General features: G+C 38.8%; 1 protein-coding gene across 1 annotated transcript in view; it reads right to left on the bottom strand.

The window, feature by feature from the left end:
• The window catches only part of PLCB2 (phospholipase C beta 2), a 48696-nt gene that overhangs the window by 5916 nt on the left and 16351 nt on the right, over positions 1-26429 (bottom strand). The window contains exons 12-26 of the mRNA XM_039342668.1: positions 25894-25978; positions 25586-25757; positions 24200-24294; positions 21736-21832; positions 19128-19212; positions 18385-18509; positions 17836-17990; positions 15696-15860; positions 13525-13624; positions 12745-12849; positions 11236-11318; positions 7781-7865; positions 7521-7577; positions 5079-5292; positions 3537-3708 (exon numbers count right to left, since the gene is read on the bottom strand). Of these exons, the coding sequence (XP_039198602.1) occupies positions 3537-3708; positions 5079-5292; positions 7521-7577; positions 7781-7865; positions 11236-11318; positions 12745-12849; positions 13525-13624; positions 15696-15860; positions 17836-17990; positions 18385-18509; positions 19128-19212; positions 21736-21832; positions 24200-24294; positions 25586-25757; positions 25894-25978 (1795 nt within the window). The remainder of the gene's footprint in view (positions 1-3536; positions 3709-5078; positions 5293-7520; positions 7578-7780; positions 7866-11235; positions 11319-12744; positions 12850-13524; positions 13625-15695; positions 15861-17835; positions 17991-18384; positions 18510-19127; positions 19213-21735; positions 21833-24199; positions 24295-25585; positions 25758-25893; positions 25979-26429) is intronic.

The following is a 26429-nucleotide window of genomic DNA, read 5'->3' as shown; positions in this document are numbered from 1 at the left end:
GATTTCCCCATCTATCCCCTCGTCCAAATCGTTGATGAAGATGTTGAAGAGCACTGGGCCCAGAACAGAGCCCTGGGGCACCCCACTACACACTTCCCTCCATTTTGTTTGTTTGTTTATTTAAACATTATCCTGAGTTGTCCCAAAGGTGCTTTTTCAAAAGGCAACTGGACTTTTCTTGTTTTTCCTTGAAGATGTTTCACTTCTCATCCAAGAAGCTTCTTCAGGTCTAGTTGAGAAATGAGACATATTCAAGGAAATTAGAGTCCAATTGCCTTTTGAACAAGCACCTTTTGGACAATCATAACAGAATAACAGAGTTGGAAAGGACCTTGGAGGTTTTCTAGTCCAACCCCCTGCTCAGGCAGGAAACCCTATACTCAGTGGTGCGATTCAGCCAGTTCCCACCAGTTCAGCAGAACCGGTAGCTAATTTTTTGTTGCCCAGGCCCAGAATGGACTTCCGGAAGCGGCATCCACACAGAGAACCAGTCATTCACATATTTGAATCCCATCACTGCCTATACCATTTCAGACAAATAGTTGTCCAATCTCTTCTTAAAATCGTGCAGTGTTGGAAAACCCACAACTTCTGGAGGCAAATTGTTCCACTGATTAATTATTCTAACTGTCAGGAAATTTCTTCTTAGTTCTAGGTTGCTTCTCTCTTTGGTTAGTTTCCATCTATTGCTTCTTGTCCTGCCTTCAGGTGCTTCGGAGAATAGCTTGACTCCCTCTTCTTTGTGGCAACTCTTGAGATATTGGAACACTGCTATCATGTCACCCCTAGTCCTTCTCTTTGTTAAACTAGACATACCCAATTCCAGCAATTATTCTTTATATGTTTTAGCCTCCAGTCCCCTGATCATCTCTGTTGCTCTTCTCTGCACTCTTTCTAGAGTCTTAACATCTTTTTTTACATTGTGGCAACCTTAATGACCTGGATGACTGACAATCTCCATAGACATGATCCTGACTTGGAAGTAGGAGGATCCTTTCCACAGAAGGGATTCAGATTCAATAGAGGCTCATACAGAAGCATTGATCTTCCTTGAAATGTTTTCTACCACTTCCCACATCATTCCAATCATTTGAAGCAGGTTTGCTATGGGCCTAGGAGAACCACAATGGGAAAACCAAATAAGGAAAACATAAGAAAGAAGAAAGAGCAACTTTCCTGCCTTGGAAACCACACAGCAAGTGATTTATCCAATGGCTCCAGATGTTTCCAAAGCTGTGTTTGTATTATACAGTAGTATCACTCTCAAATGATAAATTTTCTTGAGAATTGCCAAGGAATTTTCTTGAGAATTGCCCAGAAATATGATGAAATATCATTTTGGTAATATAAGGAAGCCACATGCACATACGTATAACCTTTCCCCCCAAAACAACAATGAAAATTCAGATAGCACTTTTGATGTTGGGATTAAAGGCACCTGACAAGCTTAGCATGTATATAACACAGTCTTAATGAAATGGTTCAGGTTAATTAGTGCTCTTTAGTAATAAGTAATTAAAGGGGCTTCCAGTTATGCGTTGCGGTATTACAAATGCAGGAAGATGGGGCTCCATCTTCCATGTTTGATTTTGCCCCACTTGGGACCCTAAAAAGACTTGAAAGTCGCCCTCCAAACTGGCAGGGGAAAGACTGGCTACATTTGTGTGGCCAGTTAGAAGCTGCTGACAACCGAAGATAAGCACTAACTAGCAATTTTTGAGCAATGTGGATGGAACTGGGTGAGACTTTATCCTCTTTTTGTGACCTTAATACTACTCTCCTGGAAAAAAGAATGCCCGAAGCAAAGAATCCTCCCCGATGAGAGAAGGAAGGGAAGTTTTTGCCCCGCTCCCTCAGGAAAAGAAAAGTGGCAAATTAATTGCTTTGGGGGAAAATAGAGAAAACTACAAGATCAATCTGGAATTAATACAGATATATACAATATATGCACAAACAGAGAAAGAATTACTTGATGATTCAAATGCATTGACTTGGAAAGTTATTTGGCAAAGGAAGAAAGCTAGAGTAAGACTGAAGAAAATAGAGGTTTTGACCTATTAGATGGGATATTGTAGTATTAAACAGATGTTTGAATATGGTTAAGAAAATAGATAACTGTTAGAAATAAAAGTATTATTATAATTAGAAGGATAGGATTTGTAACTAGAATATTATACTTTGTTATGAGATGGGAAATATGAAAATTCTAAAAGGATTTGAATAAGGGAAGCCATTGGTTACCCAAATATAATTTATTATGAGAAAATTATAAGTGATAGAGATATTTTGAACATTGATGGGAAATTAATTTTTTTAAAAAAACAGGAAAAACAGGATATTGATTGAACAAATGGATTTTAAGTGAAAATGCAACTGAGATATGTTTTGGCTAGAAAAGATATAATAAACTGACACTATCGATATTATGGATAATACCAGAAAAATGTGAAGAAGATGTCTATATTTAATTGTATATGTATTAACAGTAACAAGAATTGTATTTGCCCAGTGTAGAAAAATGCATACCACTGGAAGAAGAGAGGATCAAGGAAACACTGGATGGTGTAGTGCTGGAACTAGACTGAGAAAGTTAATACGTACCACTGAATTACCAATGGACCCAGACAACACGTTTATTAAGTATTTATGATTGTAAAATTAGAAAATTAATAATATATATATATATATAAAGGTAATAAGCGGTGAATGCTCCAACACTAGAAGTTTTTAAGAAGAGACTGGACAGCCATCTGTCCAAAATGGTGTAGGGTTTCCTGCCTGAGCAGGGGGTTGGACTCGATGACCCTTCCAACTTTATTATTATTATTATTATTATTATTATTATTATTATTATTATTATTATTATTATTATTATCGATCATCGCATAGTCAGCCAGATGTTCAGACTGGATTTGGCATTTTGTCTACCTATCGAGTCCTTACCCAGGACCTGGGATAGGCAGATGTGGATGTTTGATGGTATTACAGATATCGTCGCAGGATGGAAGCAGTTCCTAATAAGGACGCCTTTTGCAATTGACTAATAGCGAATTTGTCAATGCCAATGGTGTTCAAGTGGTGCTCCAGTTGTTTTGGGATTGCACCCAAGGAGCCTATTACTATTGGTACTACCCTTCCTTGCTTTTGCCACAGTCTTTCTATTTCTGTTTTTAGGTCTTTGTATTTTGTTATCCTCTCCAGTTCTTTCTTGTCTATCCTGCTGTCTCCAGGCACTGCCACGTCCACTATCCAGACTTTTTTTGTCTTTCTTATCGACAATTGTTAAGTCTGGGGTGTTATGTTGCAGGTGCTTGTCTGTTTGAATTCTGAAGTCCCAGAGCAGTTTAATTTTATCATTTTCTATGACTTTCTCTATTTTATGATCCCACAAGTTTTTGCTTACAGGCAAATGATATTTTTTGCAGATCTTCCAATGCACCATTGTTGCTACTTTATTATTATTATTATTATTATTATTATTATTATTATTATTATTATTATATAAAGGAATGCTAATAAAAATATGGTTACTATACCTCTGTGGCATGTTGATCTTTCTTCTTCCAGATTGCGTCATACTGTTCTTCTCCCAGGTGGAGTAGTTCTTCCTCCAACTTCTCTTTTAGCTCTATCCTTTTATTATCAGCATTCTCAGTCAACTCTGCAACATTTCCCTTCATGTTGCTTTCATCCAAAACAATCCTGCAACTTTAGAGACAGCAACAATTCTCAGTCTAAGGCAGAAGTGGCCAGTCCCTGACTGTACTTCCCTTTTAACCTGGGATATGATCAGATCAGTAAATGAAAGGATCATTAGTAAGACTCCACCGTTTTTTGATCTGCTTCCTCAATAGACAGGCACTATTTGACAAAAGGACGAAACAACTGCAATTCAGCAGCTTGGGTGGAGTTCAAACTCTTATTTTTATGTCAGAGAAATCTGGAATTTCTTACTCTGAACTTGCCCCTTCAGAAATAAAGATTATATATTTTTTCTTTTAATTCTCTCTGTTGTCTGGAATTGTGTAATGCCTGTTCTCCTTCTATTTCATAGCACTCTTGTTTGGCACGTTTGAATAGCACTGGGAACAAACCAGTTTGGTTAAAGGGCTGCTTCCCACACCCTTTTCTAGCACTAAGAGTAATACATTACCACCATATTAACACATATAACCACATATACCAATTTCTACCAAATCTCTGTACTAGAAAAGCATATTGTTTGGATAGTGTCCTTTCATATACTGAATGTTTATGACATGAATATTGTATTTCAGGAAATGCACCAGAACTGCTATTTAAACATGAGAAAGTACCTACTTTTGGCAATGCAGAAATTCATTTGTCTTTTAAGTAGCCATTCAGATACCCCCCTCCCAAATATTGGAAAAGTAAAAACTTAATTATTGTGGAATTAGCGGGCATAGGAATTGCATGTGTGTACAGTGAAACACTCTTATTTGTGCCTATTTTTTTCTGAGGGGAAGCAATGGTTTTCCTTTCCTTAGCTCAGTTTCTCAATCTCAGCAACTTTAGAATTTTTAAGAACATATCTTAAAGTTGCTGAAATGGCAAACACTGCCTAGACTGTAGTCTATTATATAGGCTGTGGATAGGATAAAAGCAGATGGAGCTGATCCAGTTTTACAATACTAGCAAGAAATTCTGGACTCTATTGTTGGAAGAACTACAGGCCAGGAAGGTGGAACATGGGGAAATAGGAAGAAAAATTTACCTAGAGAATTCTGTTTCAGGCAATCACAAGTTTGGTGATTGAATTTTATTCCTCTGGCTCTCTTGCTTGGCTCAGCATATACCCAGGGGCAGGTACAATGAAAACAGATAAATGGCATGCTCTCTGCTTTAGCATACCATTATCAGTTAGTTATAATCCATTTAGATGCTAATAGGTTAAGCAGAGCCAAACTGGTCTAAGGTCTGGATGGGGAACCACCAAGGAGCCCCATGATGTGTCGCCAAGATGGCAGAAAGACAAGATTGTAATGTATCAAAACACAGTTTTAATCGGATTGCAAATAAGAAACTCTTCGTTTGCCTATTTCTGAACTAAAGTCTACCTTTTTCTTCGTGGAGTTCTTGGTGGGCATGGCATTTCTTTTCTGCCAAGCTGGCTAACCACCTCAGTGAAAAAAGTGGTGTATTTCTGTAGTAGTTCTTCCTTGCGCTTTGTCATCTTCCGCTCCAGCTCCTTCAGTTCCTTTTCTTGCTTTTTCAAGACTTTCACAAAAATTTTCATCTGCTGTATCTCTTCAATGCTGGCTGTCTGTGGCTCTGAAACACAGTATGAAATAGACATCCATCAGTTGAAATAAGATGCTAGGTTGCCACCTTCTTGAAGGATCCTTTTCCACAACTAATTTACTATGCCCATTTTCTCTCAAGATTAATCTTATGTTGCATGAATATATTTTGTCTTCTAAGCATCTCAAACGTAAGAAAAAAATCAATACAGATCCCATTGAAGAATAATCTAGAGCAGTGGTCCCCAACCTTTTGGCACCAGGGACCAGATTTGGAAAAAAAATAGTCTTCCACGAACCAGGAGTGGGGATTGGTTTCAAGTGCAACCTAGATCCCATGCATGTGCAGATGAAGCTTTGCTCACTCGCCTGCCGCTTGTGTGGCCCAGTTCCTAATGGCTCAGGGGTTGGGGACCCTGGCTCTAGAATGAATCTGTAAAAATTTCAAAGCCACCTGATGAGTACTGTTCATAATACTGATTGGGATCCCCAATACTCTGCTCAATGGTTGGTCCATTCAGTTGGGTTTTCCAGCTGGATATGGAGCTGGCTTAGTGGAAAGCTGGCTTAATGACACCCCTTCCTCTACTTATAAATGGGGTTCTGTGACTTCATTACTTCATAGCCATTATTCTGAATAAATAACTAATTTCTTCTTAAGCCCTGGTAGAGCAGTGATTAAAGTGCAGCATTGCAGTCAAACCCTGCCCACAGCTGGAGTTTGAACCTGTCAGGGCTCAAGGTTGACACAGCCTTCCATCCTTCCAAGGTTGGTAAAATGAGGACCAGATTGTTGGAGGCAATATGCAAATAACGCTTCTATATTGTAAACCACCTTGAGAGTTCTGTAAAGTGCTAATGCTATTCTTCTGCTTCACTTTTTTCTGGATTTTCATCTCACTTGGAGTGAACTTTTCAAACTTTCTTAAAACAATAATCATGCAAGAGAAATATGTCCCAACTGGGTCCTTTTGCAATGTAGTGGGGCACCTACTTCCATAATTCCCAGGTAGCATAAGCATTGACAATTCCATCAACATGTACTCTAAGTAGAAGTGAAACTTCTCTGTTCCTGGAAAAATTACCATAATTTCCAGTTTGCATCCAGCATACTCAATATGCATATCAAGGCGAGCACATATGCCAGTACAGCAAGTAAAAATATAGCTTGATGTTTATTTATTAAAGACAAGCAAACAACAAGAAGAGATAACTAGCAAAACATGACAAAAAGGAGGTAAAACAGGAAAGAGGCGTAAATAGACAAGAATTTACACTACCACCCCTGTGAACAGGCCAGAGAATTTTTCAGAAAACAAAAACATTACAGTGAATAATTAGCATGAGCGGTCCCAAAGAGAGTAACCTTTGGTTATTCCAGCCTTAATTGTTTTATGTTCATAATGGCAACAGAATAGAGATGGAAAACAGGACATCTGGTACTCCGTCCTCTGTTCTACACTATGAAGGAAACAACTTGGTGGATAAGGATAATGTATTTTCTTCTTTTTTAAAAAAATGTAACTTTACTTCTACTTCCAGGGGAGGTATGGCAAATTGAAAACAGATAATGACTGCAGCAAAGACCAAGAAACCGGGGGAGGGGGGGGTAGATGGGTTCCTTGAAACCTGTCTGGATAAGGAGAAGATAGGAGATTGTCCACATGTACTCTGGACAGCTGCTCCTTAGGCTACTACAAATTAGCTGTGAATGAATATCAGGTAAAAGAACCAGCAGTTGAGAAATATGCTACAGATTAGCCTTTGGAAAAGACATTTAGATTCACTTGTGTCACAAATAACAAGGTTCAAATCATCCTACTTATGTGAAGTCCTAGCTCTCTGAGAAGTTAACAATACTGAGAAAAGTAAAAGGAAAGAGAGAAAAAGAACAACCAGAACAAGGTGAATAGTCTCTTTATTGATGGGTAAACTGTTGGAAGTCTTAAAGAACCAGTTTGGAAACATATACCTTCCACATCATATATTTTCTAAAAGCCCTAAATGGCCTAGATAAAATAAAAAGTAATAAGGAGAGAGTTTCCTTAATTCCTATCGCAGTTTTTTCCACAATGAAGTCCCATCCCTGAATAAATGTGTGGAGTGGCTTTTGAAAGGTATTGTGATAAAGCCTACCAGTTGATATGAATATATCATATTCTGGCTGAATCACCACACATTTTGTAATAATGATATACATATGGAATCTGTATACATATGACATTGTGTCAGATTGCTAAAAAGAGAGAGCTTTCTTACCTGCAGTTAATTTTGCAGCTTCTTTCATGGTCCCTTCTTTTGGTGTAATCAAGGTTCCTGGAGAATGGAAACAACATCACAGCAGACTAAAACTTTATTCCTTTATAAATAGATTTTGACTATGGTCAGAATGTTCAACTGGTCCCAGGGATGTGGGTTGAACCTACTTCTTGTCATTTGGAGAATTATACCATCTCCTTTCAATATGTGAACCATATGTGTTCTCCCGTTCTCAGCTCCTATCATTTCCATAGCATTACCTGCAGGGCCATTTGAAGGAGTGCAATAACTTCCTTTGATGTTAGGTATCCCGTTGACTGAAAGATTCATTTCCAAAATGGATTTCTATAAAATAAAGTTCAACAGAAAATTGATGTCAGTGCAAAAATAGATCCTTGGAAACAACTGGCAGCTTCCTACCCAATCCTATATTGTTTTTGCTTTTTTTACTCTTGTTTGGCACTTTAATGTTCCTGCATGAAAGCAGCAAGAAAGATGAAATATCATAAGGTGCATTTATAAAATATGTAACAAAGTGGAGATATTCCATCATCATTCTTCAGGGTAGCCCATGTGAATGTCCTACCAGTGAATCCAAATTTCTCAACCTGAAAAATGTTATTTCTTTTTTCCATTCACTTGACTTCTTTAAACTGAAGATCTCAGGGTGTTTGGTTCTCTGACAGCCCCAAACAACAGCCTCAATAGACACAATTGTTATACTTTTCACATTGACTCCTCCAAATAAATTGTTCAGTAACACTCAGAGCTGTGATAACTCAGAAAGCAAGCTGAAAATATGTCTTTTAAGTACTGTCTTATTCTTAGCTTCAAGAAAATTCCATTTACAGCACCTTGATAATTAAATGTGAAATCTTATGAAGATTTGATGACACAGTCACTCTTTTTGTGAATAACTGTCTAATCCGGAATAAGAAGTGGAGAAAAACAAGTCTGGAAAGCAGCACTTCAGCTGCTCCCAAAAACAGTTATATATCCAGGCTTTTATGTTGTTCCTGGAGGTGAAGAGTGGTGCCTACAGAAGGGGAGGTGGTGTGATGGACAATAGTAAAGCAGCAGTTTCCCAGGAAGGAGGAAGTACATTCTAAGAAAAGGGGAAAGACAAGAGGCAACACAACCTACACCTGGCTAGGAGACAGAGGAAGAGAGTTAGGATGGCCACTCTCTAGAATCTTCCAGGGTATTTCCTTAGGCCAGTAAGGGTTTAGTCTGGCAGATTCTGTCTGTTGTGTATAGCAAATAAAGAACTGAACTTTGGCTGGATTTTCTACGTCAGGGGTGTCAAACTCAATTTTATTGAGGGCCACATCAGCATTGCGGTTGCCATTGGGGGGCCAGGTGGGTGTGGCCTGGATGGGTGTGTCTGGGGTGGGCATGGCCAGCTTGACATCACTCGCTTCAGGGGTGCCTGGGCAGGACTGGGGTAGATCTGAGGGTCTCTGGCAGAGGATGGGACTGGGGCAAGCGCTGGGACATGGTCCCTCCCACCCACCCTCCCTCCCTTCCTCTGTTCTTCCTTCCTCCCTCCCTCCCACCCTCCATTCCTTCCTCCCTCTGTTCCTTCCTTCCTCTGTTCCTTCCTTCTTTCCTCCCACCCTCCATTCCTTCCTCCCTGTTCCTTCCTCCCTCCCTCCCTTTTTCCCTCCCTTCCTCCCACTCTCCCTTCCTTCCTCCTTCCCTCCGTTTCTTCCTTCCTTCTTCTCACCCTCCATTCCTTTTTCCCTGTTCCTTCCTGTTCCTTCCTCCCTCCCTCCCTTTTCCCCTCCCTCCCTTCCTCCCTCCCTCGTTCCTTTCTTCACCTTCTCATCTTTTTCCTTCCCCCACACTCAGGAAGGGGTGATGGGAGGGGGAGAGATTGTTAACACTAATATGCTGCTGCCGGCCATTCCTATACCATGTGGGCGGGCGGGGGCGGTCCTGTTGAAAGGGATGCCTCATGGCTTCGAGGCTGGACGTGCTGGTGGTGGGGGGTTGGGACTGATCTACAACCTGGTTGAGTCCATCAAAGCCAGAACGTGCTCAGTCTAAGATCCACTGGAACCAGCAAGGAGCTGCCTCACCATCTCTGCCCCGCCACCTGGGTGGTGCACAGGAGACGGCCAGCACCAGTGTCCTGGGTGAAGTCAGCCTGCGGAACAAGACAGCCAGCAGGGACGCCGGACTCTGCTTGTGTGCGCACCCAGGGGGCGGGGCTGCCCTGTGGATTTAACGCTGAGCACGTTCTGGCTTTGATGGACGCAACCAAGTTGTAGATCAATGCCTGGTCAGCCTGGACCAGGCCGAGGTGTGGCGGCCTGCTTCTTCGCTCTTTCCAGAGCAGGTCCCCAGCCGGATGAAACCACATAGCGGGCCGGATCCGGCCCGCGGGCCTTGTGTTTGACATGTCTGTTCTATGTCATTCTTGGGTTGGGCCTGACACTGTCTGATGTGAAAAGGGGCTAAAAAAGAATTTAATTCTGCTTTTCAAAATATCTAGCAGCTAGGTTTGCAGCTAGGATAAAATAGGCTGAAAGTGGGTGCCATCGACAGCTGTACAAAGCAAGTCACAGTTTTAACATGGGTTAAACCAAGTCATTGTATTAATCCATAATATAGTTTGTTTCAACATATGATAAAGCATAATAGGGTATTTTGGGTACATTATGTGAAGATAGCAACTATGGTATATTAATCAGGTTTAACATTTAAGATTCCTTGTGAATATAATAACTAAAAATGCTTTAGAGGCCAAAGAGAAGAGATTGTTAGCTTGTTTTCATCTATTTTAAAATTCCAATGCACTGCCCCACATTCCTTGACTTCTTTGCTAAATCTCCTTCCTCATCCTCCATATAACAGTGCAATGCAGACCTTAAAACAGTGTTTTTCAATCTCAGCAACTTTAAGCTGTGTGGAATTCAACACACAGAATCCCTCATCTAAATCTTTAGGATGTTAGCTCCATTCCTGAAATCTGACAAAGGGATTCCCCTCCCCTTCACAAAGGAAAAGGGAAAACCCTTCATGGAACTGCAGGAACAGAGCTGAAATCTTCAGGATTCAAGGGTTTCAGCTTTGTTCCTCCAGCTGCATGAAGGATTTCAGCTTACATCCATCTCCTCTCCTTACAACCTTCCCTGATGCCCTCCCCACTGACCTTCTGGGAAAGCCAGCAGAGAATATTGCAAATGACAATCACATGATCATGACTGTAATAAGTAAGTGAACTGGTTGCCAAGCACCCAGATCATAATCAAGCCGATTGTTATTCTTGGTGCAATGTTTTGTAATGGTTGGAAGTACTTTATAGGCCATAAACCACCCTTTCTGAAGCTATTATTAATTTGGTCATTAAGCAACCAGTCGTTAAGTGAGGACTATCTATAAACTATTTGCTATTCCAGTTACATAAGTGTTTCTTGTCTTTTGGATAACTCTGTAACATTTAGAATGTATGGATAACATTCTGGATCCTAACTGAAGTATTTCAGAAGTATAAATTTTATGATTCTAAAACAACATTGGCCCATTTTATTAAAAGCCTCTTTAAAATAACTGATCTCTGTTTTTCTTTGGTTGCTATTAAGAGGCATGTCAGACTCTGAGATGGAATATGCTGGCTTAACTTCTATCACTAGCATCGTGATTTGAGCTATAGTACAAAAGCAGGTATTTTACACACAATATATATATATATATAATTTGGAGCACTCACCTCATTATTAGCATCTGCATTCTTCATCTTTTTATCATGAGCATTAAAAAACTTTATTGGATTGGATAAAGCCATGGTGAGATCTATTTTTTAAAAAAACAAGATGTAGAATACTATCTCGTTATCCCCTATTGATTGATTGCTAGTTCCTTTTCTAAGAATATAGTAATATTTGCCTTATATGCTTTTCGTTATTCTGAATCAACTAGTAAAAAAAATTCAGAACATACAATTTGCAATAATAGATTATTAACCTTCTGAAAATTGCCTGCTGTGAGATAAAATTGAAGTGGGCCTGTATTCAGTTCAAAAGTATACAATTTATAAGAGCAACAAAATCTCATTTTTCTTGCTTTGCATTGTTGACTATTTTTAGAACAATGCTGAGTGACCTACAACCTCATTTACAGTTTTTCTTAGGAAGGACTTATACACCCTCCTTCAGCTAAGATTGGGAAGTGTGCTGCAATACAATAATAGCCATCTCTGTAGATTGTGACTATGAGTAGCCATTCAATCATTGTTCAGCCTATTAACATCTAGGAAAAGAAGTTTTAACCTTCCCTGTCTCTGTCCTGTTTGGCTGACTTTGTCTGGGATTAGAAACGTAACAAGAACAGAAGTTGAAAAAATAAAAACATCAAATAAGAACAGGTCTGTTTGGTGTTTGGATAGGAAACCTCTGAAGAACTTTAGGTCTGTAAGCTTAATTGGGAAATAAATAATCTTCAGAGTAAGGCAATAGTTAATCACTTCTGCACTTTGGGCAAGAAAGCTGCATGGATGTATCTGAAGGAGACATTATGTTACCTATCCTTGTCTTGGGATACTAAAAAATAGCTGAAAAGAAGTTAAATGCACGCTGTGGTTGCTACAAATATGGCAATATAGACTTATTGTTCTTATTGGCAGTACCTCTATAAGTAGACCAGACTAGGAAATCAATGCCATGTAGGTCTAAAATTATTTTTATTGGAACAAATATAGTAACAGAATATTGCAAGTCTGAGTATGTTCTCCTCCTCTCTCATTTTCTCTTTGTGTGAATGAGAGAGGGGCCTATCTGAGACATTTTCTCAATTTAGTTTCTTTGACCAGATTTAAATTGTGTTTGTCTGGTTATTGCCTTTATAGCAGCCTTTTCTCCTGTCCTTCAAGGCCATTCCTTCATCTTCTACACTTGTTCACTTTTGGTAACAGTTATTATAAGATTGTTATCTTTACTGGAGGCTGCCTAAGACACTCATATCTGCCTAAAAACACCTCATCCAGTGCCTCACTCAAGTTATTTCACAATTTTACTAAGAGAATCTTTTCAACATTCTTCATCCAGACAGTGTAATAAATAATTTTAATTGGCCAATATACACCAGGCCTCTGTTTAAAAATAGCACCTAGAAGCAAACCAAGACTAATGGCAATAAAAACTGAAAGCCACCTTTTATTCTTTTTTAAAATCCTGCAACTAAAATATAGGTGTTCTGCTCTTTCATCTTCAGAATACTGTACCTGCCCATGAATCAGGAACATAATCTTTCATCTCCACATAGACAAATAGAGAGGGCATTGTAAGAGGCTGGTTGCTCTCACTACGAAGGCAAACATGATGATAACCTAAAAAAAAAAGTGCATGAATCCAGTAGGAAAATATATAGTGATGGCAATTTGGGTGCCAGAGTAAGAAATGCAATGAGCCTGACTAGAAAAACAGCATCTTTGTAGGTTCTTCGACATCATATTATTTCTGCTTTTGTAAACTGTGTACCAGTTTCATACCAAAGAAGTCACAAATGTCACTCATGATGAAATACTTAAATTGGATAACAAGAGAATGAAAAGAGTCCTTCAGCATTTCTTCAATATATATATATCCTTAAGGAATGAGCTCTCTTTGTGCATTCCTTCAAATATAAGGAGAAAATATTAAGGAAAAAGTCTGGTGGCACACATTACTCCATTTCCTATAGTTCTCTGTATCCTCACTTTCAAATCTTTTAGCCCTGAGTAGGGTTAAAGCACTGTGAAGCCACTTCTATTTGTAATCAATTAGACATGAATACTGTAAAAGGTTTCAGATTTTCTAGTTCTCACAAAGAGATCCTACTTTAGTACTTTACGCTTCTGAAGAATGCACAAAGATAGCTTTGAGTTAATTGCTGGCTATTGAGCCACCCTTCACCTCTGGCTCTATGAAGGACATCAAGATTCATAGGAAACTACCCCAAGATTGTGGTTAAAAAAAAAGAGAAACAGTCAAGTTCAAAGGTCAGAAAAATGATCAAGTTTTACCTGAGCACACAGCAGTAACCGGGATAATGCGGTGACCAATAAACTTCCCACCTTCTTCCAAAACTACAATTCTGAGAGAAGCCAACTCTGGCATCAAAATCTGGCAGGAAAAAAATTGTTTGATGGTCTGTAACATTTTCCCCCTTAAAAAACAAATCCCAAGGTGGAGAAAACTAGTTCCATAGCTATACTTTGGAGGTCCCCTTATCTTCTGTGCTTTCATATCTAAAAGGGCTTCTACGTTCTTGTGGATGATATCACTTCCTAAGGCCATATCTTGTTCTAAGCAAGCCACTGAGCTGTTTCCCTTTCTCCCCATCACATCCCCAATTATTCCTCTTCATTACTGGTAGCTGCTTTCTCACTACCTGATTCAACTTAGTTCAAGAGTAATATCACTTTTTTAAAAAAAAATATTCTGCCAGCCTCAAGGTCAGCCACCCTATGCAGGGAGGATTCCCTATATGGGTTGCTCCTCTTAACATAAACTTTTTTGATAGCCAAGAGATATAAACAAAGACCGATCTGGTTGGAAGTATGATATTCTTAGAAATATATAAATAAAATAACTGTACTGAAATCTTCTTTATATCTTTTGGTTTTTTCTCTCTTTCTCTTTCTATCTATCTACCTATCTATCATTGTGGACAATATGAACCACTGCTGATCTGCTTTCTGCATTCCTAATTTTGAGAAGATAGTTCTATACTGGCTGTGAGGGACAAATGACATGGATTTTTTAATTTGTTAACTAACAGAGTTATTTTGTATTTTGTATTTTAATTTGATGTATTTTCTCTCTTTTAAAATAATGTTGGTTCATTACAGATTGGAATATAGGAGAGTTGTATGGATTGGTTAAATAGCTTTTAACATTCCTAAACTGAAAAGATAAATCTTCAGATATGATTATTTTCTCTGTTCAGGTACAATACAGATAGGAATTTAGGAATAGCTTTTAACATTCCTAAATTGAAGAGATAAACAGGCTGAAGATTATCTGAAGATAAGAAAAAGTTTGTTAGTACAAATTGGGTCTGGTTTATCTGTTTAGTGAACTCTAAACAACCTTTTTCCTTACAACTTATGCCTCTTCTGACTGTCAGGCCTTATTTTAATGAACATGTGTGATATTATGGGATGCAAATGTGTTACATGCTTGACCACATGTAACTGATTTCCTATGCAAAGGGGAGGTTACTTTTATCCTGTCCAATCAACTTCCCTCTTGGATGTTTCTTTGCTATGCTAACTATAAAAGGAGTTGTAAGCTAAAGATTGAGATTCCCTCTTTGAATGAGAGGAATCCCTTTTGTCTGAATATTCTGATAAATTGTAATAAAATGATCTTCCTGTCTCAGTTTGTCTCATTGGAAAATATGCATGCCGAGGCACGAGCCTAAAAGAGCCACATTTGGCCTTCACTTTCTTATATTCATCTGCAGAATATTGCAATTCATCTGCAGAATAATGAAGATTATAATGCAATGAAAGGGACATATATTTCCATATTTTGTGGTCTTGAGCTTTTGCAAATGTTTAATTTTTTTTTAGAAAGCACAAAATTTGTAGCCCTTGATCTGGCATATTTTAGGAGATCTTTTCTTTTTTCTTTTTTCAAATAAAAGAATTGAATATACATCATTTTCCCTTAAATTTCCCATTTGCAGCATTGAAATATTAACGAGTACCTGAGAGGGTCACTAGAAACAAGGAAATGAAGTCTGCAAAGCATTCTGCCCATAAAACGTGTCTTAGAAACTACAAATTATAACAACCTCTAATGCTTGGAATTTTTGAGGATAGCGCTTACTCAATGAAATATGCTCCTGAATATTTTCCTCAATCCCATGACTAAGTGATGATTCTAAAAATGTGCTGCTGATCCTGTTTATTTCATTCCATTTTTATACTGTTTCCTACATCAAGAACGATAGAGGAATCTCCCCTGTCTTAGATGCATAGAACAGGGGTCTTCAAACTTGGCTCTTTTATGGCTGGTGGACTTCAACTCCCAGAATTCCTCAGCTAGCATGCCTGGCTGAGGAATTCTGGGAGTTGAAGTCCACAAGTCATAAAAGGGCCATGTTTGAAGACCCCTGGCCTAAAACCTGGAAACAGCTGACATTGTACCCTTGGAAGTGACACATTATTATATTAAGGACTGTTACCTTTTCAAACACAAAAGGGTCTTCATTCCATATAGGGTTGATTGAGTTGGCGCTTGGTGTCACTTTGGTTCTGTATCTACGCTTCGGATCTCCTGGCAGGCCAAACAGCTCTACCTCTACATAGGACTTCACGCTGCGTTCTGAAAGGAACTGACCAGAAATGATCTGTGCATGGAATAAGAAGAGCCGAATAATTTATTACATAAAGTTTCAGCATTAGCTCTTTAGTCCTTTTTGTTTTTTCTTTTGGCCAGAGGCACACACAACTTTTCTCAGGCTGAATCTGGTCTTTGAGTGATCAGGCCGAGAACTACATTCCAAAAAAAGTGTGGATAGGGCTGGGGCAAAAGTTAACTTTTGTTTCATTTCTAACACCGCGTTCATGTAATTACTATTAAGTACAGTCACATATTGAATAATTCCCGCTTCTGGATCATGTATGCATTTCAACTCAGTAGCAACCTTTGAATGTACTTGCATCTTTGTTTTAAGCTACTATTTAAATCCTTCAGGTTCATTTCTCATTAGCTTATGTAAGACTTATTGGTCTTACATTACACTTTATTTCTTTTTTTATTTTAACAATCTTTTTTATTAATTTTTTTCCCCATCAACATATGTTAATTTTTCCAATCAACAAGTTGTCTGGTGTTTGCTAAGCTAATACATGTTCGCTTCCTAATCCTTCATTCTTTTCTCTAACCAAGAATAAAATAAATTCCAACTTTTATAATAGACACATTATTTCTTATACTATATATTTGTTCACCTCACACATTCTTCTATCTGTGGGGACAATATTATTGCAAAGTGCTGTTCATAGAAATGCATGACTGAATGCTTTTTGTATCAAAAACTGTTCAACAAGCAACAGTTGAGAAGCATTCTAGTTTAGCTTTTCTTTAGTTTTCTAAATTTTAGTAGGCAGGTAGTTCAAAGCTTAACATAAAGTATCATCATGACTGCTATAATTCCCTTCAAAAACAACTTTTCTTCTTTAAGTGAGAAGTATGAATTCAGAAGGTGTGTAAAATTTGTGTATTTAGAACAGGGGTAGGGACTTCAACTCCCAGAATTCCTGAGCCAGCATGGCTGGCTCAGGAATTCTCGGAGTTGAAGTCCACAAGTCATAAAAAAGCCAAGGTTGCCTACCCCTGATTTAGAATGAAACTAGGCTTACAAGCACTATTACCTGAATGATAACAATAACAATAATAGTAAAGTTGGAAGGGACCTTGGAGGTCATCTAGTCCAACCCCCTGCTCAGGCAGGAAACCCTATACCATTTCGGACAAATGGCTGTCCAGTCTCTTCTTAAAAACCTCCAGTATTGGAGCATTTACCACTTCTGGAGGCAGGTTGTTCCACTGGTTAATTGTTCTAACTGTCAGGAAGTTTCTCCTTAGTTCTAGGTTGCTTCTCTCCTTGGTTAGTTTCCACCCGTTGCTTCTTGTCCTGCCTTCAGGTGCCTTGGAAAATAGCTTGACACCCTCTTCTTTGTGGCAGCCCCTGAGATATTGGAACACTGTTATCATGTCCCCCCTCTGAGCTGCTTTCTTTAGTCCTAGTGACACAATTACATTCCTAAAATGTGGTGATGCTACTATTTCTAGGAAAGGGAATTAGATTTTTATAAAAGGATGAGAAGTTCACACCAACTGCTACATGAACATGAGAAAATCAAAGAACTGACAGACTGATTTGGGAATATTTCCAGCTGCTGGAGAACACCAGATTTGGAGTCAAACATAGCCATGGCCATATGGTAGCCCTAGCTTACTCAGTGAGAGGCCTTCAAACAGGTTTGTTCTATTTGGATATGAAGTGGTACCGGTACATGTCCAATTGCAATAGAGTAGATACACTGAAGTTTTGTCTAAAATTGCAGATTAGTCCATTTGTGTCATTATCTTTCTCTCTATAGCTACAGTATAACTGGCCAAGTGAGTGTTAATTCCATGAAATGAATTCATTCTATTTAAACACAGTAACAACTATAATTTTCTATGATCAGAATGTCCTGCAGATCACTATAGAATTACTGTGCTAGGGAGACCTTGCTAGGTAGTAAACACACTCGATATTTATCACCACACCTTTGGGCAGTAGATTCCCAATCAACCCCACCGTGTTTACTTACAGTGACTGACAAAGTGCTTGCCACGACTACATCAATGCGATCCACTGAAAAAGGATCAAAGTGCTTGTCTGGACGACGCATGAAATCATGTTTGAGAAGATAGCCACTTTGCCCATTGAATTCAAAGAGAGCCATGTTCTGCTGCATGGGGACATCTGGGAAAGGAGGTGGCAGAGAAGATTATTTCATCTCAGGGCAAACAAAATAAATTAGTAAGCTCCACTGAATTGGGCACCTTTCCTTCTAGTACAACTAAAGTCAAGAGATGCATGATCATATAGACAAGTTCAGATCTAACATACTATTAGGTATTGGGTGGTTAATGGATGGATGCGAGCTTTATTGGGATTCAACATTATTTATTGCTTATTGTTTTAAATAGTCTCTTTATATATTCTGTTTTGTTTACCACTCAGAGATCTTTCTAATAGATCAGCAGCTATATCAGTTTGTTAAATAAATACTGTAAATACATTTATGCAAAACAATATTAGACCCAGAAACTTAATACAGCACATGAACCCAAGCCCAAAGAAGTGCGCCACTCACCACTTGTCTGAAAGTTTAATGCCACCATTTGACACCCAACATTCCAGAACATCTGTGGCATATAGTTAGATGAATCAATCCGAGTCCCTTTGGGATAAATTCGGCTCATCTGCCTTTTGTTGTAGCTGAATTTCTTTTAATAGGAGACCATTATTTGAATGAATGCAATGACTATTCTCATTTTGTAGGATAAACAGTTGTACACAATAAGATAAATGCTATTCCTGCCCATTCATTATTGATTTCATTCATATTATGCTGAAATTAATCATTGTGCAGCTGAAAGGGAACAAAGAATATTCTGTGTACAGAGTGATTAAGGGAGACAGAGGCAATGAAGACAGGAGATTATCAGAGATAAACCATCTTTGCTATTGTTTATAATTGTTCTGCACACATAAAATAGTAGCAAGAGTTTTTCTGGGGCAGTCCCAACAGATATTGATGCAAGAGTCATAGCCTCTAAGTAGAATGATTAATAGTGTACATCTTTTAAACAAATTCTTAATATCTAATATTATTAAAACACTACAGCTAGTTAATAACAATCTCTGTTACAATAATAAAAACAACAAATATACTCTATAGATAATTGCACATTATGTCCGATACGATGGAATGTGCAACTATTATCCCAATTTGATTTGTACAGAGAAATTCTGTACAATGAGCTCTGTAGAATGAGCTCCTATATACAGATATAAAACATAACTAATCACTAAGGATGCCTTTAAAAAGGATACTCTACAAACTGGATGGGTGACCTGGTCAACAATTCATAAGCCTTTAATTCAGTGAAGGAGGAAACGACATAACTGTGGTTTTTCTCTGGAAAAGTAAGGAAGAAAGCATAGAACACAATCTTTTGTTTTCAAATCCATCCTTTCTTCAATTTAATTTTCAATCCTTGTTATCGTTTCTAAATAAAAATGCTGGTTGCACATGCTGCTTCACATAAAAAATAAAAGAAGACACAGAAAGAGTTGGGGGTCAGGTGGAAATTCATTTTAGGATTCCTTTGAGCATGAAAGCGTATCCAGGGAGATTACTTATGGCAACAAAAAAAAATTGTAGATAACATAACCTCTGCAGAAAATACGGGAGGAACCAGTCACTGCCTAATTAAGGTTGCTATTAAACTGTGTTTCATGGGGGGAGGATAGCATTTGTGTTGCTGCAAATTCTACTTGTCACATGCTGTAGAACCTTCATGAAGTAGTTGTACAATAAGCTTCCACTTATGTGCAATGAAGCCATTTTTATTGTGTCTAGGAACATATTTAAAAATAGAATAGAAACCATAGATTAACTTTGAAAGCTGGGACCCACAACGTTATTTTGAAAGTCAAAAACCAGCCTATCAGTTGTTCCAAATTCAGGAAGGAGGTCAGAAAAAATTACTGTATTTTTCTGTATATAAGATGCACCATTGTATAAGACTTTCTGGCATGCGAGTTCCAAGCTTACAGCAAACAAAGTCAACGCTGGAAGCAACCGCCTCCCAGTGCTCTGAATAGACGCCTCCTGGCCAGCCCTGCCCCCCACCCCCCTAACCAGCATCCGGCATGATGAGCATGCATAGTCAGTTCAAAGCAGCAGCCTTCCGACCCTGGTAAACAAACCGGTGTGAGCACCAGCATGACAGCAAGGCAAGGGAAGCGAAGGCAGGTTTTAAACTTCCCACCATTTCTCCATGCCAATCAGCTGTTTGGCGGTGCATAGAACAGCTGAGCCGGCAAATCCGGAAGTTTGGCCGGCCGCTATTAACGAGCAGGACGGCCTCGCAGCTGCATTCCACAGGGTCCCTGGCCAGCATACAGGTACGAGGGAGGGAAAGGGCTGTCGCTGCCATCCATGCTGCTGGTCCCATCCACTGCTTCTGGACGCCACCACCCAACGATCTTGCCCCCCCCCCTCCTGCAGGGGCTTGACACCTGCACCAGGCAGCATGGCAGCAGCATGTAAAGAACCCACATAGGCATGGCCTGGGCTGCGGAGGTTACCATTATTTTTTTGTGTATAAGATGCTGCATTTGTATAAGAGGCACTTGATTTTTGAACAGGGTGTTTGCAGGAAAAAATAGTGTCTTATACACGGAAAAATACAGTAGCTCTTTTAAAGGTACTGCAACTTTTGACTAGAACGTAAATTGGCTCAGTTTTTCCATTGCTAAAATTTGCACTAATTGAATATATTTTATAGGGAATAATTTCTTTGAATTCTTTGTCTCAATTTCATTATTATTTATTATCTATCCTTTAAGCATAGAATGGGATAAAAGTCTGCAATTTCATTGGGTTTTCATCAGTTTCATAAATTCTTATTCAGTGTTTGGCCCGAATTAGAGAATGTTTTTGATACACTTGGGCAAATGTGATGAAAATATAGACAATGACACAAGGTTACAGATATACAGTTTTCTCCCTGTTAATTCTCAATGAATCAGTGATGCATAATAAGTCCACAAGCAGGTAAAGCTCCTTGGGTTACATGCTTCTGAAGAAGAAACCACAAATGATAAATACCTATTGTGCATCAACAAACCCAAATCTTGTTCCAATTTCTGCCTTGGAATGTGGCCTCACCTGGCCCATAAGATGCTGTTATCCTAGTATGTTCTAGAAGATGGATGGCAAATGTGGCTTGAGGGCTAGATACACTTTTAGATTATCTCAGCTGGCTTTCAGACTAATTTATAAAGCCGTTATAATTAATTTAGACCCTGTCCTAGACTCTTCATGGAGATTCACATGAAGACACAGATTAGGCTCTATCAGGAAGGTTTTTAAAATTTTGGACCTGGAAAAACTATACATAAGTAATAAGTATTTATATAGTTGGTTAATGTTAGTTAGATTATGATTATTATAATTTTAACCCTGTATTCAGCTCTGGGAAGTGGGGGAGGGAGAGGGGGGGTTTAAGGTGGGTTGGTTTTGGGGTTTATATTGTAACTTTTATAAAACTCTTCAATAAAAAAAAGTAATAAGTATTCGTTCAATTGAATGAATGCTGTATTCAGCTGCTGAATACAGCTGAAAGATGCTATATTTAATTTTGCACCGTTTAAAAGCAGGGTCACCTTCTGCTCACTTAGACGATCACTGAAACATACAATTCATCTAGTGGTGCAATAACTTTTCCTTGACTGGTACCACCCTGAATCATATTGCTACTAGAAGTAGGGCTTCTCCCCCCCCCATATATAGGTCCTAAACCACATAGAACAGTGTTAAAGAATGACATTTACATAGTTAATAGATACATAGTTTTCAGTGCAAATATATGTGAGGCTTGCTTTAACCATAGAAAAACATTTTCCTTAACAGGAGAAAACAAATCGTTCTTACGTGCTGAAATTTCAAAACTTTCGAATTTGATGGGTTGAATGTAATTCACCAGACTGGACATTTCTTCATAAGCAGTCACTTCCAGACCTGCAGTTCCCTAAACAGAATTTCGAGGGTTACAGAGCAAATTGTGATGCAAACGCCAGTGATGTGCAAAATAAGTATCAGAAAGGACTAAGTAGAAGTCAGAAGAAGAAGGGCGGCTGGTGCCTTCCTCTTTGAATATTATATGCTCTGCAGATCTGAGTTTTTCAGAATTGGATTTCCAACTAACTGCATCTATTTACATAGTCTTCTGGGAGTTGTAGTTCCAACCTTTTAGGGAAAGTTGTTCTTGTAAAATTAGGACTACAATATGCAAAGAGGGATAAGCCCTACTCAAGATTCTGCCTCTGCCTCAAGATTAGGACTAGAATATGCAAAAGAGGGATAAACCTAGCCCTATTCATGATTCTGCCTCTAGACCAGTGGTTCTCAACCTGTGGGTTGGGACCCCATTTGGGGTAGAACAACCATTTCACAGGGGTCGCCAAACAACGCAGTCCGCCATTTTTTCCCCCTTTTCCTTAGCTGTGCTACTCCCTTTTATTCTATTGGCTTTTGAAAGCCAATAGAATAAACTCTCTTGAATAGAGTCTAATTCTATTGGCTTTCAAAAGCCAATAGGAATTGTCCAGGCTGTCTCTGCCCTGCTGAGCCCGCCAAAAGTCCCATTCTGCAAACGGTGCTGCAAGTTGTCTGCAGCGAAGGCGAGCTGTCTGGAAGTTTCAATCCATTCCTGCTGAGCAACTACTAAAATGTAAGTAAAAGAGGGCCAGGGGTGGGAGGTGGGAGGCCGGCGGGAGCAGGGAGGGTTGCTGGTGTGCGTGGGGCCCAGCGGGTGCCTTACTCCCTTGGGCTGGGCCATCTGGTGGCCCAGCCGGTGGTCGGCCTGCTCCGTCTCTGCCGCTTGCCAGCTACGCCTCAGCCAGCGCAGGGGCGGCACCACGCATGCGCGGCACTCCCGGGCAGGGAAAGTCCTCGACTTATGACCGGTTGGGTAGTCCTCGACTTACGACTGGTTGGGTAGTCCTCGACTTACAACCTGTTGGGGGTCGCGGCATTAAAAAGGTTGAGAACCACTGCTCTAGACAGTTAATGGGGATTGATTTTTCTCTTGCCCTTTCCTAGCTGATTGGGCAAGGATAGCTGATTGGTATTGCTGACACACCAGAGAGGGCAGAATTTAGGTGTGGTAAAACAACAGAGCTAAAGACAATGCATACTTTTCAGACCTCACCAGCTAGTTTTCCCATGGCTGTGTCAGTGTTGTGTCTTCCAGACTTCCAAGGAATTTCATTTATTTATTAGTTAAAAAGCTTAGCCAATATTGTCATTATTAAAATAATTCCAAAAGTCATGCTCTGTCAGAATTCAGGAAAGACACAACACATTTGAAGGGCTAATCTTTTATGATAGGATAACTGACACCAATGGATAAATCTTAGCCATTTCAATGAACTATTCTGTTACGTTTCTAGAGAGAATCATACAAAGGATGAAGGTGAAAATTAACAACATCATCAACTTTTCAGTAAGAATAGCTGACCAAGATAAAATAATCTCTGCAAAGTATATCAATACTGTAATCACGATATATGATAAAGTATACCAATACATGTAATCATGAGCCTAGCAAAAAAGATTAGGGGTGAAATGATAGCAGTGTTCCAATATCTAAGGGGCTGCCATAAAGAAAAGGGGTCAACCTATTTTCCAAAGCATAGAAGGCAAGATAAGAAACAATGAATGGAAACTAATCAATAAGAAAAGCAACCTAGAACTAAGGAGAAATTTCCTAACACTGAAAACAATTAACCAGTGGAACGGCTTGCCTCCAGAAATTGTGGGTGCGCCATAACTGGAGACTTTTAAGAAGAGTTTGGACAGTCACTTGTCTGGAATGGTATAGGGCAGGGGTAGGCCACCTTGGCTCTTTTATGACTTGTGGACTTCAACTCCCAGAATTCCTGAGTCAGCCATGTTGGCTGAGGAATTCTGGGAATTGAAGTCCATGAGTCATAAAAGAGCCAAGGTTGCCTACCCCATGTATAGGGTCTCCTGGTTGAGTAGGGGGTTGGACTACTAGAAGACCTCCAAGGTCCCTTCCAATTCTGTTATTCTGTTAAAAGATTCCTAGAGCATTCAGCTTAGCAGAAAATTACAGTTTAATTATTTCATAAAAAAAGAAGTTTTTCTACTTTTTATCAGATCCTCTGATCATCTTTCATTAAGTGAAGGAAAGTATGAGGTCCAAACTATTTCACCTAGTTAAAGGCAGGACAATATCCCATGAATATATATGACTGTATAAGAGATCATTAAGCTAAGGCCTTGGAAGCTAAGCTAAAGTCTTGAATAATTACCTTATACTTAGGTATATGGTAATTGTCTATGTGGTAATACACAAAATCATAAATCATACCTCATCAGACTGTAGCTTTTTAATCTCTTCCTCATTTAGGTTTTCCAAATTTCTCTCTGCTTCAGGAACTTCTTCATCCTCCTCAATTGGTTTGACTGCCAATTTGAAAGAAAAATCGGTATACTTATGAAAGTTCGCATCTAATCTGTAATTCCTCCAGACCGACATTTCCCCATCCAACTTCCATTCTGGAGCTTTAGAGGCTCACTCACCCAGGCACAGATTGTTGACCAGTGTGAACTACAACATACTAATAGTCAGTGGAGGCAGGTCATAAAAATGTTAACTAAAAGCAAATTAAGAAGGTTAGTTTGGATATATACCACTGTAACTCCTTTATCTTATAGGGATCTGTAATATATAAGAAAATAATTAGCAGTGGTTACTGAGCCCCTATACATTTTTAATTTACATGGTTTTTTGAGACATGAATTCAAATTTTATTTCTTTAGCAACAAATGCAAAAGTAGATGTTGCTTTTTGAAATGTAAGTTCACTGGATGACTTTGAGACAGTCGCTATCTCTCAGTCCAATTTACCCAGCAAAATTATTATTGTGGGGGAAAATGAGAAGAAAGTGTTAAGTATATCTTGAAGCCTTACATTATCTTTATATAGTTCTATCCTTAGTCTTTCATTTTGCTAAAGAGAATCAGACTTTTATGCTGCTCTGTTCTCTATTATACATTCTCTAAGACTCCCATAACACCTATTTTTTATGCAATCACGATGCTGTTTATGTGGTCTCTTAGATAATCCTGAATCACTACACGTAGCCCTTCATTTATAACTGCAATTGAGCCCAAGATTTGTGTTGCTAAGCAAGGCAGTTGTTAAATGAGTTTTGCCCCATTTTCAACCTTTTTACCATGATTGTTAAGTGATTCACTACAGTTGTTAAGCAAATCATGTGGTCATTAAGTGAATCTGGCTTCCCTCATTGATTTTGCTTGTCAGAAGCCTGCTGGGTCAGTTACAAATGGTGATCACATGACCATGGGACAGTGCAACGGTTATAAATACATGCCAGTTGCCAAGTGTCTGAATTTTGATCAAGTGACCATGGGGATGTTGCGATGGTTGTAAGTATGAAAACTGGTTATAAGACACTTTTTTCAGTGCTGTTGTAACTTCAGATGGTCATTAAACAAATAGTTGTAAGTAGAGGACAACCTGTATTCCAGGGTAAAAAATACCCCAAAGGCCAATCTTATTTTTTGTCATAATCTTCCTTAACCTGAGTGTTTTCAGTTGTTTGGGGATGACAATTCTCATAATTCCTGGGCAAGTATTTCCCCCATGTTGTCTTGAAATTCTGGAAATTATAGTCGTAAATACATAGTTGGAGGAAGCCAAATTTGGAAAGGGTGCTGTATGATATGATACCTGTACTATCCTTTTCTGTAGGTAGGGGTTGGTCTGTGACTTCATCCTCCAAACTCTTCCTCTTCTTCAGAATATCTTGGTTCTCCCCAGGCATGAATTGGTTCTTCTTGTTCTTAATCAAGATCTTCCCCATGAGATCCTGAGGACTTGGAAGTGGAACTCCTGGTTTTAGCTACCAAAGAAAAAAACAAAGAAATGGACCAAGTTAATGTTCACATCATCGTCACAGTAACACAGAATGCAGATGGTCTGGACAAGTGAATCTGAATGACTACTTACTTAACTATTTAATTTTCTTATTCACTTACTGGATATTTTTCCAGTGGTTCAGTCAGTAACATGTCTCCAAAGATGGTCCTGCAGTACTCAGCCATCTTTGCCTGCTGCTTAGGCCTAAAAGAAAATACAAGAAAGGAGTAAATTATGAAAAAAAACTGAGTTTAACATCACTTGTTTTACTCCCTATTTATATCCTAGCACGTGCAAGATTGATCTAAATTTACTACCTCAGAAAATGTTTGGTTTTGTTCTAAACCTTGGTCTGCATCTCCTCTCTACCATATCCCATGCTTGCTATTGCATGGTAATTGTTTTTAAAATGCCCTTGAAAATTATTTAGAGTTAATTTAAGATTTTTTTTCTTCTTCTTAATTATTAAATAATTTGACTATCACACTGCTGCATTCTACATTTATTCAGATCGAATACACTTCCCAGGTCCATTTTAATAGATACATTTTCTAGGAAATCTAGAAATAATTGTTTTAATGTTTATGGAGGGGAAGATTGGATGAGAATTTCCTTTTCCTTATAAATAAGTTTTGAAAAAATATGGCAAGATATT

The sequence above is a fragment of the Crotalus tigris genome, unplaced genomic scaffold (genome assembly GCF_016545835.1).
Source record: "Crotalus tigris isolate CLP2741 ecotype Arizona unplaced genomic scaffold, ASM1654583v1 scf7180000017800.2534000, whole genome shotgun sequence".
NCBI lineage: Eukaryota > Metazoa > Chordata > Lepidosauria > Squamata > Viperidae > Crotalus > Crotalus tigris.
The sequence above is the reverse complement of the archived record's forward strand: the minus strand, read 5'-3'. Positions and strand labels throughout refer to the sequence as shown.